Source organism: Aulostomus chinensis, chromosome 7, assembly GCF_037954235.1.
Source record: "Aulostomus chinensis isolate RoL2024-O1b breed Wild chromosome 7, RoL_Achi_v1.0, whole genome shotgun sequence".
Taxonomy (NCBI): Eukaryota; Metazoa; Chordata; class Actinopteri; order Syngnathiformes; family Aulostomidae; genus Aulostomus; species Aulostomus chinensis.
In genome coordinates this window covers 21,679,533-21,695,368 of record NC_141326.1, presented here as the reverse complement: position 1 = coordinate 21,695,368, position 15,836 = coordinate 21,679,533, and the positions used below count along the sequence as shown (strand labels likewise).

Sequence of the window (15,836 nt, the reverse complement as noted above, 5' to 3'; positions counted from 1 at the left end):
CCTTTCCCAATGTTCCAGATGTTTCCTGTATTGGGGTAATAATCTTAATAAAATGACAACAAACATCAATTGTTAAGCAGTGAGATTGTATTCTTAATGTTATAACATTACATTCATTCAGTAATGTGTATTTCTGATACATTCTTGTACGCTCTGGTAAAGGTAATCATCACCTACACTGTATTTTTTGAAAAGTAGTGTGTCTTTGGCCTCCAGCATCACCTTAACTCACCTAGTTTAGTGCCTTTGTACAGCATATTATCTTTTTTAATACTTAATGTAATAGATTATCATGTCTGATTGAGAATGAATCCCTGGTCAGTAATTTTTAATTATAACATGCATATAATGTAGGAATAATATGGCCTTCCCAACCAAGGCCTTGAGTTTTCCACATTATTTACAATAGAAGCAGTTTCCAAACTCCATACACACTATAAAAAATGACTAACTAAAATATAAATGTACTAATTTATCTCTTCATAAGAAAATAATAATGACCTTAAAGCTACTTCTCTTCAACACCAGAAACTCACGTACAGTACTACAGACAGAGTATTCACATTGTAAGGCCATTATGAGAATGTAATTCAAGATAAAACCTGAAAATAAGAACTGGATGTTCTTTACAGCATTGCAACAAGAAGCCCCCCCCACAAAAAAAAAATTATAGAAAAATAAATTCTCCTTGTCCCATTGAGCCTCCTGTCTATCATCTGTCCATCACCGCCTCCACCCAGCTAGACATGCAGAACTAGTGTGGGTCGATCCATGTGGCCTTTTATATGTAGGTAGGCGTCTCCTGTCCTGTCAGGAGTCGGAACATCACAGCAGGCATCGTCTTCATGTTGATCTGGCACAGAGGAGACGAGAAGAAGAACAGCCATTGGAACAGATCTTGGATCCATTACAGACACACACACACACACACACGCACGCACGCACACGCACGCACACTCACACACACACACACACACGCACACACAAAAACAAAAAGCATTTATTGCTTTCTTAGAGATAAATACTGGCAAAAAATGGAGGGCTTAATAGCTTAGCTTAGTATAAAAGAGGAAACAGCTAGCCTGTCTCTGTCTACAGGTGGACATGCTGTTAGATTCAATCATATTATTCTTGAATAAAAGAGAGATGCTAATGTTGCTAATCTAATAAACAGTATTAATCCATTCACGTGGAGATGAAATGGTGTATCTAACTTGGAGAATTCATAAAGTGACAAGAAGCTGCCCTTTTCATATTATTGGTCCCTTTGAGGTGATTCATGTCAATATATCAAAACTTTAGGATCTTTGGAATTTTTACACTTTTTCCTAAAATGATAAAATATTGATTCTGAAACTTTTACTCTGCATCCTACTTGGATGTATGTGAACAATGTAAACTCATCAAGATCCATCCATTGTCTTCCACTTATTCCTGTTAAGGGTCGTGGGGGGGGGGGGGGGGGGGGCTGGAGCCTATCCCAGCGTCTATGGGCGAGAGGCAGGGTTCACCCTGGACAGGTCGCCAGTCCATCGCAGGACCAACACATAGAGACAGACAACCATTCACACTCACAGTCAATTTAGAGTATCAATCAGCCTCGTCCCCGATTGCATGTCTTTGGACTGTGGGAGGAAGCTGGAGTACCAGAGAGAACCCACGCAGGCACGGGGAGAACATGCAGACTCACACAGAAAGATCCCGCGCCCGAGCCGGGACTCGAACCCGGAACCTTCTTGCTGTGAGGCGGCAGTGCTAACCACTGCACCACCGTGCAGCTCATCAACATTATCATCTCAAATATTCTCAGGATGTCTGAGTTTGTATGTTCCTTTAAGGAGCCTTCGTGTTGCAGCGGTTAGTGTGACGCCGTCATCAGATCAAATTGCCATCTCTCACCTCACCCACTGACACAGACAGGGTTTGGACAATCTTTTCATGTGGCATAGCAACCACACTCTGACCATTTATTTCAATGATTCTGTGTCCAACACGAACGCCACCTCTCTCAGCAATGCCACCTCTCATCAGACTGCAGATCTGAGAATGTGAAGAAGACATAAAACACCATTTGGACATCTCTCACACATTAACACACTTCAGATGATTCATTTTAAAACCAAAAGTTTACATTGCTTTGTACTCACAATGCCATTCTGAACACTGAAACCAAGCTGGAACTTGAGATCAGGTCGCTTGATAAGGACAGTGGTGACAGGGGGACAGCTCACGATACTCAGCTTCACTCTCTGCTGATTCTTCAGTCCCTGTAAAATAAACCAACAGCATCAGAGAACATTCATTTTGCAGTGATTTTAAGGTCTGAAAACGTGGTGCTGTAAGGATGCCATTCAACAATTAAATCAAACTTTCATTTTCTTTTTGTCCATCGTCTTAATCCTTCTGGTCATTGGAGGCTGGAGTCTCTTTGTATGCAATGAGCAGAAATCAATGCGGGCACCTTGAACTGGTCGCCAATACATCATGGCTTCAATAAATACATGGACATTTAAATCCATAACTGGAGGCAATCTCTATTCAAGCTGGCCTGCATGTTTGTCCCGGTGTGACCATAAATTTACTGTAGTGTGGCCAACTACTAAACCCTCCCTGAATATTCATGGAAGAGATTAATAAAGACTGAGTCCAAACACAGACTGGAGGTGCTTGATATGCTCTGTACCTTGATGATGCCCTGGCAGGTGGCCAGCGGCAGCCCTACCAGGCTGGTGTCATTGATGGACATAATCTGATCCCCAACACTGAGTTTGCCAGAGCGAGCTGCGGGTCCGCTGTTCAGCATACTGGCGAGGATGACGGTGGGCAGAATGGAGCCCCATCCGGACTCGACGATCACCACACCAAGATTCTCCCCTTTCTGCTTCTCCACGTACAGCTGGAACACAGGGGGCAGTGTTTGAAATCTCCACAAGCACAAAGTGAATGTAACCATATCAAGGTCACCCATAATTCACTCACCTCTTTACAGTTGTCTGAGTTTGAGAAATGGACGAGGTCATCATGGTACATTTCCTGGGAGCTGATGATGTCACTGTATTGTTTCTGGCTCAAGTCCGTTGGGTTGATGCCGTTGGCCCGTAGGAATTCTCTGTAGGCCACACTGAAAGCCTGACCAATGGACTGTGCAATCAGCTGTGCCTGTGGGAAGGGGAGTGTTTGGGGAAAACTACTCAGCAAATAGGCCATCCAAGTAGACAACAGCAAGGAGGTGAGAAAAATCACAAGGATTTAAGTGACAATGGAATTAAGTATGCACTCAAATATATGCAGATGAGCAGTAAACACTCACATCCTCTGACTCAAAGACATAGCAGATCATCCTGTACTGACTCTTCCCTTCACTGCTTGACACAGGAGATTCCGAGAAATCCTCTGATGATGCCTGAGACATGCGCCGCCGCGCCATCAGAACCACAATGCTGCCAATGTCGGCAATATAGGAGATGGTACGCAAGGCACTGTCCATCATTGTCTCCTGTGAAGAGAAGAATACAAGAATACTGACAAGCCTGATTCACCAAGACTGAAGGGGAGCTGACCCTGCTCTCAAACATCAGGGAGCCACTAACCTGTGTGTCAGCGTTGAGCACTTTGACAGCTTTAGTAGAGATAAACAAGTCCACCTCAGTCATCATCTGAGAGTCTTCATCTTGGCTCTTGGAAATGAATAACATCAGACGTGTCATTGTTCTTGCGTGCTACTTTAATCTCTCAGTGCAACCTTTCAACTCATTATCTCACAACTCCACCATGTGGTAAAGACATGAAACTGCTGCAGCTCACGTGGCAAAACACTGCACGCCAATAAACCCCATTAATTCATGAGAACCACAGAATAACATGCTGTTATACTCCAAGACTACCATTTTGTATTTTTGAACCTGCAAACAGGGTGTTAGGCTTTTTGTATCCAGCTTTAACAGCTTAAAAAGTAACTTATTCAATTGCGAAATCAATTTCCCGTTTCGTTAGAGGCCAAACTGTTCTAAGAATTTCCTGCTAATTTATTGTGAGGAATAAGAGAACGCTGTGTCCTCTTTGCAGATTCAAATCTGATGAATATGTCACTGGAGAGTTAGATTACCTTGATGTGACTGACAGCTTCATGAGCCTGGGACATGCGCACAGACTTGGATGGATTCTTATCAGACAACACTTGAGTACAGCCAAGATAGTTGGCAGCAAAGATGATCCCATCAATAAGATCTTCTGGCTCACAGGGGCCCGGGACTATGCAATACAACGAAAGGCTCGTAACTGTTAAAGTGATGAAGATAAATGTGTAAGAACTTATAAAATCTACTAAATGTAAGAATATTTGGGGATAATTACCATCCTCAAAGCTGGGGAATGAAGCTGCTTCCTGGGTTTTCTTTAAAAAACAAAGTTTATTTTGGTTATTTACAATAACAATAACAGAACAGGGCAAATATGGGTCCTAAAACCTGGAACAAGCGGAGCTTCCTTGAGTCAAATTGTTTTTTAATGGGTTTTCAGTTAATTGTCCCTAATGAGGTCTATGGTTAACTTCTGGGTTGGCAAACAAAAATACACCATCCCTGTGGTACTGAAGGGGACAGACTATGTTACCAATCTCAGTTACAACAGAAAATACTTCTGAGTATTATGGCCCGTGTACAACTGCGACAACAGCACTGTCTGGTTGAAGTTGTCACCTTGGGGGTGTTGTTCTCCTCATCAGGGGAGGGCTCTGGACACTGAGGCCTCCTTGACTGCTCTGGCACCTCTTCAGGCATAACGGCTGGGCTTGGCTTCTCAACCTGCTGTAAACAAACAGATATTTTAAATTGTGCAAGTCTTTATAATGTGATACTATTTGTTTGTGTGTCATCAGAATTATTTAAAAAAAAAACTACAATTTCCACCAATTGTGTGGCGGGGTAGAGCACGGAGAACCCATTACATTGTGGTGCAGATCCTTTTAACGGAATGAAAAAAAATGGCCTTTTTTTTCCATGGACATTGGCTGAGGTCTGAACTCTGTGAGTGCCTGTTTGTCTGCAGGATTATGCAAAATCTAACATCCTAATTTTCAAGACACGGGGTGAGGGGGTGAACCACAGGCCAAGGAAAGCAGACATTCAATTTCAGAGTAAATCTATTTAACAAGAGCAAATAGTGCTGTCGGTTTTCTACATTACGTCCCGTAACTAGAAGGAGAAGACGGTCTGATAATTATAAATCAATCCAATGGCAGGACATCGGCAGCGTGAGCTTTGCAGTTTTTTGTATAAGTAAACTTGTGCGTGTAATTCTGGGGGGATCCCTGTTGTCATGGGAGTTACCATTCGTCTAACATCAAGAGTCAAAGTTGGACGTTTGAGTGAATGAATATAAGTGACTGATCAATGGATTGATGTTCTTGTGTCGTAACAAGCACAATCTTGAAAGCCACGGCCCCTGATTTGACTGAACAGTGTTTTAATGTCTCGCCATTGTTATGACCCAAAGCTGGAGGGGCCATGTGTGTTGTGTGACATCACAAAATCTCTCTGACTCAGGTCTCGGGGGTCTGACAGAGATCGAGGGGAAAATTTCACTTTGACGTCTGTATATCAGCGTCTATTTTTTGTTTTACACCGACCATGTTTTACTGTTCAGGAGGAACTTTGCTAATAAATATTTAAAAGATGGTAGATAGTTGGAACCACTGCTCTAGACCCCAGTAACAGTAGTAACATTAACAAGCAGAAATCTCAGAGAATTAGATTTACAAAGACACGCCATGCTGGTAACGCTGACCTGCTGGAGTTTCTCTGGTGGTCTCTGGTTCAACTCGAGAGGCCCCCTCTGCTGCTCCTCATGAAGCCCCCCCTGCTGCTCCTCAAGCAGCCCCCTCTGCTTCTCCTCAAGCAGCCCCCTCTGCTGCTCCTCAAGCAGCCCCCTCTGCTTCTCCTCAAGCGCCCCCCTCTGCCTGTCCTCCTGAAGCTCACTCTGCTGCTCCATAGAGTGATGAGGAGCCAGGGATGCTTCGGCAGCCCTGGGGTCGCTCTCCTGTTTGTTAGCTGGGGGACAGGGTCTGGGAACAGGAGGGGTTTCTCGGCGAGGCTGAGCCTTCTGGGTGTCAGCAGGTGCCGGAGCGTGAGAATGGCGAGGCATTGGAGGGGGATGTTGCTTACTGGAACTACATCTAGCTTTGGTCCGCACAGGAGCCTTTTTGGAGTCTTTGGATGATGTCTTTGGACGCTGATCATTTTTGTTGGTTCCAGAACCTTTGACTCCAGAAATGATTTGTTCAGTATCCTGTCCTGCTCCCCTCCTCCCTCGTCCTTTACCCTGCCTCTCCTTCTCTTTAGATGCCATGTGAGATGATTCACTCTTCTTATTGGCTGCTGACATGTTATGGTTTCTTACAATGTAAGTGCCATCCTCTCCTTCCCTTTCATCACCCCCCCTTGTAATTCTTTTATTCTCATCCTGATAAAAGCTAGCTTGCCTCGGAACACTGCTCTCTGTCTCTTCTAAGTCCTCTATGAATTTAGCCCCATCCAGCACCTCTTCTATCTCATCTCCGTCACTAAAGAAGAACCTGTTCTCCAGGCCCTTTGTAACTTCCTCCTCTGCTTCGTCTCCAGTAATGATGGTGCAGTGTGACCTAAAGTGATGTCCTGTCTTGTGGGTCTTAGCATCTGATTGTGATCCCTTGCATATTTCTGTGCTTTGCCGAGGCCTGGCTGTGAACTGGCCACTAACACTGCTCTCATTGATATTATCAGCCACTACGTGCTTAATATAGCCACCATCCTCAGGACAATACTGTTTGTAGTACCTCATGTCCATGATGCCCTCCCTGTTTAAATGCAGCACCTCATCGTAGTCCTGCTCCACATCTGAGCCCACATTGTCGTACTCAGAACAGGCGTCCTCCATGTCCTTAGGACTCGGCTCACAACTCATGTAATAGTGGTTTGCAGGAAGAGGCGGAGTCAGCTGGACATTGTTGTCATCCTTCAGGGTAGCTGACAGTTGTGCAGACACCTCCCTCACCAAACCTCTGTGCTCCTCTTGGCTCTGTTTGGTGAGTCCTGGACCAGGGCACAGCGGAGGGCTGGGTGCCAATATTTTGGAGATGGTACCTGGCCTCTTTCCATGAGCCATTACTGGCCCTGTAAGCCCACTGCCCTCAACCCTGTTAATATTAATAGATCACCAAAATTAGACTTTTGAGATTCTTTGAGCAGTTATACTTCAAATCTTCAAATCGCATCATCAACAATTTTCCTTCCAACACTATAATAGAATTACCCTGATGTTTCAAGACGACTCTGACATGATCCCCGATAACACAAAGTAATTGTTGGGTATTATGTTTTAGTTTCAAACCAACAACTTCCCCTTGTTGGTTTTTAATTATTCCAAACGCAACTAGAGAATAGCTGGAGCATTTTTCAACCACTCTTAAACTGTGAATGTTCCAAACTAAATCTGAATTAATTAATTGTCCTGTTATATGAGAGCAATTTTGTCTCAATACAAATAGTAACTAGTCATTAAAGCCAAATTGCAGTGTGCCAGCCTATTCTTTTACTCCAGCTAACACCCACATGCACCGTTTTGTCTTCAGTGACTACAGCTGTTTTGCTAACTTGCTACGTTGTGTCTGCTCTAATTACTGTCTTGATGTCGTGCAGAACAGGACAACTGCAGTAAATCTGCATTAAGAGACTCAGGAAGCAGCCCATAGTGTCTTCTCTTTAAAACAAAAAGTCATATTTTCTAATTGAAATATACTCTGAATTATGAGGTCATCCTTGAGGTATAAGAGTATGTCAATTTATGACCCACAGCTTTTGTCATGGGCTATTGACTCACTCCTCTGACATCTGAATAAGAGCTCAGAGTGGCCAACGATTCACATCAAAGCATCTTATTGGCGGATAAACAGACAGCGCCTGACTTTGCTGATAAAGAAATGCCAGTTATTGGGCAAAAATCAAGGTTTGCACTGCTTTCTTTCTTTTTAATGACTCTCAGTCGTAAAGTAGCCAAAAACGAACAAAATAAGAATATACCACTCTATCAAAATTAAATTGTAAATATGGCCATAAAGCACTATAGAGCTTAAGAAGGAGCCAATTAACGGATTAGTCATCAGACAGGAAATTAATCAGCAGCCATTTTGATGATTGTTTAACCAATTTGGCCATTGTTTATGCTTGTCATGTTTAAGAAATGTGCCAATTTGAACTCCAAAAATGGGAATGCCTCCATGCTAGTAGGTGAAACATCTTTGAGTTTTAGTCTGTGGTTCATGAAAATAAAGGCAAGTTGAAGTTGGTGCTCTGGTTAGATGTGATGGATTTTTCAATATTTTCTCTTCATCTGTGGACAAAATAATCATCAGACAAACTGTTAATGAAAAAAATAGAGCTCAAATGCAGAAGATCAGAAGATCAAATGCACTAATTGGCCATATAAAAGTTCAACATGTAAATAGCGTTGTTAGTCTGTTGATAATGATTTTATCACAACCCACTGACAGACGATGAGGGATGGGTGTATGTTTAACAGCGTCATCAATGGTAAAACAGTGAAATTAGTCTCTGGCTCCAGGATTTGATTGAGGATTAACACTAAACACAATAAATCCCATTGGTTACCAGTGTTGATCAGATAAAAATGCTCAACTCAGATTATGGTATTATGAGAACAAGAGGAACCTAATCCTACCAGATCACCACACAGGGAACACGGGGAGCAAATCATGACCTCTCCATGGTGCTGAACTAGAAACAAAACGGCTCATTAGAGTCTTCAGTCTATTTTGCCCTGCCCTTGACGTATTTATGGTGGTATTTTTAAAAGCCTATTACGCCAAACTTTTGCCGCAGCTGCAGGGGTGGTTGTTGTGGTTGCTCCGGTCTCCCCACAAGTGGACGCCGCATTAACATCTGCCGACACGTAGATAAAATGATCGGGCATATGGTTGTCCTGTGCATCTATTCACGACAGGTTCCGCAGGTTCCAGCATCCGAAAGCATCCTATTATTCTGCTGCTACGATTCACATCGACCTTGATTAGAAGCGTCGAGACTGCACCACGCTAACGACCAGTTTATGAGCTGATGTTGGAGCAGACGAGCACATCCAGCATTGTCTGCAGCTCCGTTGTCGAGCGCAGCAAAGGCCTTTATCCATCTATATGATTTTTTTTTCTTTTGAATTGAACATTAGCAGATTGATCATTCTTAGTGGCACTTACCAACATCAGTCCTGTCTGTCGGCTTCCTTTCAAAAAAATCCGTGTGCTGATCAAATCAGATTGCTCTCCGGAATGGTGATTGTTGAATAAAAGCCGCACAGTAGCCCAGGAACCTGTGTAGAAGATACAGCCTCCATCTCCGTCATGTGACCACTGCTCTGCTCCCCGACACAAGACGCAGCGAGAGGCATAATGTAATGAATGCACAGAAATCGCCAACCTAAATAGCTGACGTATTGATGTGATTTAAACTGAAAGAACTTAAAAGGTGCATAGAAAGAAATCCTATATTACACTGTAGATGTAAGCATATATACATATACACACACATATAAATAATCTATATATACATAATATATATTACATATATATGCTTTACATCTAGATAAATCTAGAAAATAGACATTGTAAACATGTAAACATGTATACGGTAAAAACGATGTAATTGCGATCGATTACTACAATCTAAAAGGCATTCTTCGCTCTGTTGGTTTGGTCTGGTAAGCGGGTTTGTTGTCATGCAGCCATTCTGCCACAGAATGCTGCTGCTAGCTAGCTACTGTGTCGATCAACCGACAACAACCTTTCTTTTATTCTAGCATGATAGCATTCAATGCATTTCTTCTGCATGTGCGGACCGCTATGAGCTGTGGGTGTCTGACGGGGTCTCATTCCGAGCCAAATTAGCGTTTTGTTTCCTTTAAACAGTGCCAGTTAGCACGCGGGGCTCCACACGTCAAGTTCCCGCTATTTTCACTCCGAGGATGTAACCACGAAAAACTACTTCAAACCTGTTTTGTTTTTCCACTTAGCAACATCACCTCCGCCAGTAGCATCATTATGACGGACAAACGCGATAAAAATAAAGTCAAGCAATCAAGTGCATCATTGTCCAAGAGGAAGAAAGGCGCTAACGCTGGGATTAGTGCCAGTGCTGCTAACACACCCTCTATCACCTCGTTCTTCAGCAGTCCGCAACCTTCCAAACTCTCCTGCCCCCTGTGTGGTCTGCTGGTTCCCAGATTCAGGATCAATGAGCACATCGATCTGCAATGTAAGAACTTTGAGAGGGAAAACAGCAGTGCAGCCTCAGCAAGTAATAGTGTTGTGCCCAGCACCCAGTTGTCACCCAAAAGGAACCCTCCAAAGTCCCCAGAGGAAGAAGAAGAAGAAGCCAAGGAAACCCAGACCAGTCCTTATTTCAAAAAGAATAACCTTCAGCAGGTGCCACGGGAGATAAGCAGTAAGACTGTTGTGAGAACAATTGACTTGGGAAGTCTCTCGTCTAAGTTATCTAAGAAGTACCGAAAGACAGCTGAGAGGATACAGCCAGAAGATAAAGATGCAAATCCAGACAAGGAGAAAGATCCGTCAGATATTCACTGTAGCTCACAGAAGGAAAATCTTCCAATTGAGAATTTAGAGGACAACGGAGACTCTGTAATTGTCACTGACCTGACGGAAACCAGTGCTGAGATGCCAACAGCAGCAGCAAAGTGTTTGGAAAAAGCATCCAAACCAGAGAATTTCCTCAAGAGGCTCTCATCTTCCTCCAAGCTAACAAAGAGAAAAAAAGAAGGTGATGTGCCAGGTTTTGGAAAAAAAGCTAAATACGAAGGTGGCAACAAAGAGACTGAAAGGGAAGGAAATGCTGATACAACTGAGGCAGCATCTACTTCTGCTGGTGACCCCCATCCAAGCTCAGGGGAAACTTATCCGACAAATTCAGCAGCCAGTGATCGTCACCTGGCAGTTACCGGGACGGAGAAGACCAGCAGTGACCAGACAGATGAGACCTCCCCTCCACTACGACTCCCTTACTACCTTCGCAACTTCCAGACCGTCCTTCAGGCTGTGCTGGAGAATGAGGACGATAGAGAGTTGTTCAACCAGGAGGATATGTCACACGTGCATGCGTTTGAAAAGCTCTCAGGTAGAGAGATAGCTCTCAAATGTCAACCGGTATTTTTAACTTAAAAAAAAATCTTTTAATCTCATCACTTACATGTATTTCTTCTGTCAAAGTTATGGGACAGAAGCTGTATGTGAGACTGTTTCAGAGGAAGATGAAGTGGCTTCAAGTAAATAAACTGGATTACAAAGAGATTTGCACTGATTTGGAACCTGTTGCTCAGGAGCTGGTTCAAGGTGGCTTTCTTCAGAGAGGTGAATGATTATTAGTCATGCTTTGTGATTATTAAGTTTGAATTTTGTGGTCACACCACATCACCTTAAAAATGCTGAATCTGACACTCTGCCTTAATGCCCACCCATTAAATACTCTTTACAGAGAGCAACCTTCAGGACCTAGAAGAGGCTCTGGACCTCCTACCAGCCCCCGACCTCAAAGCCCTAGCGAAGACCTTTCATCTGGGTAGTTATGGGACACAGAAACAGCAGCTGGTGGACGGACTTCTCCGTCTGAGCAAGCAGAAGACCCTATTCTCTCTTGTCCCTTCTCAACACAACATCAGTGCTGTCATCCTCAAAAGGTGAGATGATATGACAGACTTTTTTTTCAACTGTTTACAGTAATTTTATTACCTCAGCGTTCGTACAATGACGATGTCATCTCTCCTCTCTCTCATGTTTCAAGGGCGAAGCAGCTTGCGGGGTCTTGCGTGCGTCTCTGTCGTGAACCTCGGGCTGTCTTCTCTCGCATCCTTCTCCTTTTTTCTTTGACAGACACGATGGATGAGGAGGAGATGGCAGCTGGTGGACAAAGCCAGCTTTACACCATCCTGCTGGTAAACTCAGGACGTCTGGCTTTCCCAGATTACGCAGTGCAGCGTGCAGCGAAGGTGTTTCGAGACAGAGACGACCTCATCAGGTGAGGACTTTGAGTTTATTTTATTTATGCAGAGCTGCTATTAATAAATACTCAAGGTTCCGTACATCACACCAGATATGAAGCATCCATGCGAACTTTACAAGAGGTGATCTCAGCTATGCAGGCGGGTCAGTGGGAAGAGGCTCTGGAACTTTACGCTGCTGCCAAGAACGTCTGGCAGGACCTGAGGAAAAACCATGACCTGAGGTGAGAGGGTTACAAACAGCAAAACCTTTCAAAATCTATTACTGAAGCTGGTGCCAAAATAGATCAGTTATAGTCCTTCATATACTGAGTAGCTGATAGGTTGTTAACTGAATGATTGAACTAGTATATTCAAATGTTTCGATTAATTATATTAACACACACAGTCTGTCCAGGTTATAGACTACGCATGCACTTATTATGAAATTCTTGGCAGATAAAAGAAATTTGGCCAATACGAATATAACGTGTGTGTGTGTGTTTTTGTTGTTATTTATTCAACGTTTTATGCCACATAAATGTAGAAATCTTCATTATAAGTGACAGCAAATGTGTTTTAAAGTTTTTCAGTCTTTCATCACATTATTTTCGAGTAAAAATTCCATCATGCAGCCTCAAACTTAATCTTCTTTCATAGAAACCACCGTTTGAAAATCCAAAACGCTATGTGAAGAAACCTGGAGGCTGTCAAACTTAAATATTTCATCATGCTGCCATTTGTCACATTGCCCCGTAGCAATATGGCTTCTGAGTAGATGCATATGATTCACCCGTGAGGTGACAGAGTGAACAAAGTCTGCTTACAAAAGAAGTGTATTTTATTCTATTGATTGGCAGAAATGTTATTGTGGACCAAACCACTATGAGGTGTGTGAGGGGGTACACAACCTTTCCAAAATAAACACTTTCTTGTGTCTATAATTAGTCATAATACATCTGTCTAGTTATGTTTAGAGTTACATTGGAGGGGACGAGACGATTCTCTTGAAAGTGGCAGCAGCCTCCTGGAATTTTTTCTTCCTGTCTACTTGTATTGTTACTTTTGTGTTGTTTAGACACCAGGAAGAGCTTCCAGTGTTCCTCCGCAGCTTCACCACTGGATGGGCCTACATTCGCATCTTATCCAGAGGGGTGGAGATCTTGCAGAGACTGCGTCGCTATGAGGTTTGCTGAACTTTCCTTCATCCATGCAAAATCAAGTTGTGTGCAGTCTCATGTCAACGTTTAAGATATTTCTCTTTCGTGTGGCAGGAAGCGGTGGAGGAGCTTCAGTCCTTACTGCAGCAGTCTGTTTACTGTCCTGACAGCAGAGGGCGATGGTGGGACCGACTGGCGCTGAACCTTCACCAGCACCTCAAGAAACCAGATCAAGTCAGCGTCTGAATCCTTGGCTCTATCTTCTTAGTTACATTTTCATCATTTATCTCAGTTCTGGCTGTCATGTTTTAATTAGTTTGATTGCAGTTGTTCTCTGTCACACTTCAGGCTATTTGTGCTATCAGAGACGGGCTGTCAGATCCTCTAGTGCGAACAGGACACAAGCTGTCCCTCCACCAGAGAGCTGTGAGGATGAGAGAGTCCCCCAGCTGCAAGAAGTACCGTCTGCACCTCAAAGACCTGCCCACTGTCAACGTCCAGGATGTCAGACATGTGAGTTCGGTACACATTTTGTATCTGGGTAAATGTTAAAAAAAAAAAAAAAGGAGTTATATTGAATGTTTGATTGCAGGTGACCATCCGAGGACAGCTGTTCCCTCATGAGGGGGGAATGGGGAAATCTCGGTTTCTCATGCCAGCGAATGAAGATGGGGAAAATGGCGCTAACGTGACTGTCATATGCTCTGTAGAGGAACTATCCTTAGCACATTACCGCCAACAAGGTTTCGACCAAGGTAAGAATCTCTTCATCCAACCTAAGAATATTCCTGTGGGATTTACTGATCTGAATGGAAAAAATGATGTTTTTAATATAACAGGGATTCACGGAGAGGGTTCAACGTTTTCAACACTATTCGCTCTCCTGTTGTGGGATATCATGTTTATGGAGGGTATTCCAGATGTTTTCCGAAATCCCTACCAGGTATGTTGGGCTCAATATACTGAGAGTTTCTGAGAATATTTTGGCGTCTGTACAAATGAGTCATCTTCCTCTTGCCCTGACAGACATGTCCACTGGACCTCTACACCGACTGTTTCTATGAGAACCGGAAAGAGACCATTGATTCCCGTGTGCAGTTACTCAGTGAAGCTTCTGTGGAAACACTTCATGACATGTTGGAGGATGTCTGGACCTCCCAGGAGGGCAAAGTGTGTTCCTGCATCAACTGGGAGCGTTTCTCTTCTCTCAAACAGGCTCAGGTATTTTATATTTAGCAATTGTAATGTTTTTAGTGTCTATCGTGGGACCGATTTTGTACTTTACTGTTGATTTTCATATGTGATCAGACGACTGTAATTGTTTTTAATTGCCTGGGTTTTCAGTCCTTCGTGTCATGCTTGGGTGGAGCATTCTTAGGAGGAGTAATAGCACGGATGGCAAAAGACTACAGGCACTGCCGCGGAGGTTTGCCTGACCTGGTGGTGTGGAACACTTCAAACAACACCTACAAGGTGAGATCACATCACACTCCAGCTGTTAGAATTAGGTTCTTCTTCTGCATTCCTTGCTGGTGATGTGACTCTCTTTGTTGTTTCAGCTGGTGGAGGTGAAGGGGCCCAATGATCGTCTATCCCAGAAGCAACAGATCTGGCTGGATGAGCTTCATAAGCTGGGCGCTGATGTGGAAGTGTGTCATGTGGTGGCTACTGGAGCCAGAGGAGCTCGTCTGGATTAAACAGATTGGACTGATGATGGCAACAGAGACGGACAGATTTTTTTTTTTTTTTTTCTGATATTCTGGTCATCTAGAAAAACTGTGCCGCTTATCCCAACTGCAGAGATTCATCATCGTCATGTTCCTTCTAGTCAGTGGTGTGAATATCAATCTAAAAAGCTGCTTCTGTACTTCAAAAATCATTAGCAACCCTTTTTTATTATCAGGGATTTTGCAGCAGTATCTGTGCCTGTTGGAATGTTGCTTATTACATCAGGGAAACCAGAGCGTCCAACAAGAACATTATGAGAGGAAGATCATCACTCAGAAACAGCCAGGATCAGAAATAGATACCTTAACACATAATCAGAGGTGCTGCATGACAGAAAATTGATCCAACGACCACACAACTCTCATGGTGTTTCCCTTTCTTTGGCAACGCTGTATTCTCAAGATCCCGTGTTGCTGAGCAACAAAAACTGTTGGCTGCTTATGTTTGACAGCTCTATGAGTTGCAAGTAATGTGGTTTATTATCCACAACTTTATCAGAAAAACTGAACTGGGTACCGTGAAATATGAAATAAAGTGTTTGGACTGCAATTAATGATTTTTTTTTTATTTGGATTAACTTGCCAAATATAATTGGCTAACTGTACTATTTATAAAATATACAGGGAAGTTTTATATTTGACCCAACCAACCTTTTTCAGTTTGCTTCAAAAAAAATACCACAGACACAAGAGAGAAGCAGCAAATTCTCAGAATTCAGATGCCACAACTTATCAAAGTAGTAAACTTATAATAGATTCAGTTAATGTATCCTAAAAGCAAGAAATTTATGTGTGCCAAGTGCTGAGTTTGAAGTCTGGGCTCCCTCATGCTTTAATCTCAGAATGACAAATTAGACGAAATTCATTTTGACAGGATGTAAATGAGCATACTTAGTTTCATCATTCAAAGCAT

General features: G+C 43.1%; 2 protein-coding genes across 8 annotated transcripts; one reads left to right on the top strand and one right to left on the bottom strand.

Annotated features, from left to right (window-relative positions):
• Positions 1–83: 83 nt before the first annotated feature.
• Positions 84–10,271, bottom strand: apba2a (amyloid beta (A4) precursor protein-binding, family A, member 2a). Of its 6 annotated transcripts, none has more exons than XM_086209241.1 (13): positions 10,191–10,268; positions 9,245–9,402; positions 5,785–7,171; positions 4,698–4,805; positions 4,354–4,393; positions 4,106–4,278; positions 3,591–3,677; positions 3,311–3,496; positions 2,980–3,159; positions 2,684–2,896; positions 2,148–2,267; positions 1,900–2,040; positions 84–853 (listed from the first exon to the last, which is right to left on the bottom strand). In XM_086209241.1, the coding sequence occupies exons 3-13, from the start codon at positions 7,138–7,140 to the stop codon at positions 782–784; spliced, it is 2,676 nt and encodes an 891-aa protein (XP_086065367.1). In that variant the 5' UTR covers positions 7,141–7,171; positions 9,245–9,402; positions 10,191–10,268; the 3' UTR covers positions 84–781. The 6 variants fall into 6 exon arrangements, with proteins under 6 accessions (XP_086065367.1, XP_086065369.1, XP_086065368.1 ...); XM_086209243.1 differs by having other exon boundaries at positions 1,965–2,040; XM_086209242.1 differs by having other exon boundaries at positions 4,698–4,802.
• On the top strand, positions 9,741–15,465 carry fan1 (FANCD2 and FANCI associated nuclease 1). 2 transcript variants are annotated; one of them, XM_086209240.1, is made up of 13 exons: positions 9,741–11,177; positions 11,270–11,410; positions 11,535–11,736; positions 11,841–12,074; positions 12,150–12,281; positions 13,115–13,223; positions 13,311–13,430; positions 13,545–13,709; positions 13,789–13,951; positions 14,036–14,139; positions 14,223–14,417; positions 14,541–14,669; positions 14,756–15,465. In XM_086209240.1, exons 1-13 carry the CDS (start codon positions 10,085–10,087, stop codon positions 14,891–14,893), a joined length of 2,925 nt encoding a protein of 974 aa, XP_086065366.1. In that variant the 5' UTR covers positions 9,741–10,084; the 3' UTR covers positions 14,894–15,465. The 2 variants fall into 2 exon arrangements, with proteins under 2 accessions (XP_086065366.1, XP_086065365.1); XM_086209239.1 differs by having other exon boundaries at positions 13,789–14,139.
• Positions 15,466–15,836: the final 371 nt, after the last annotated feature.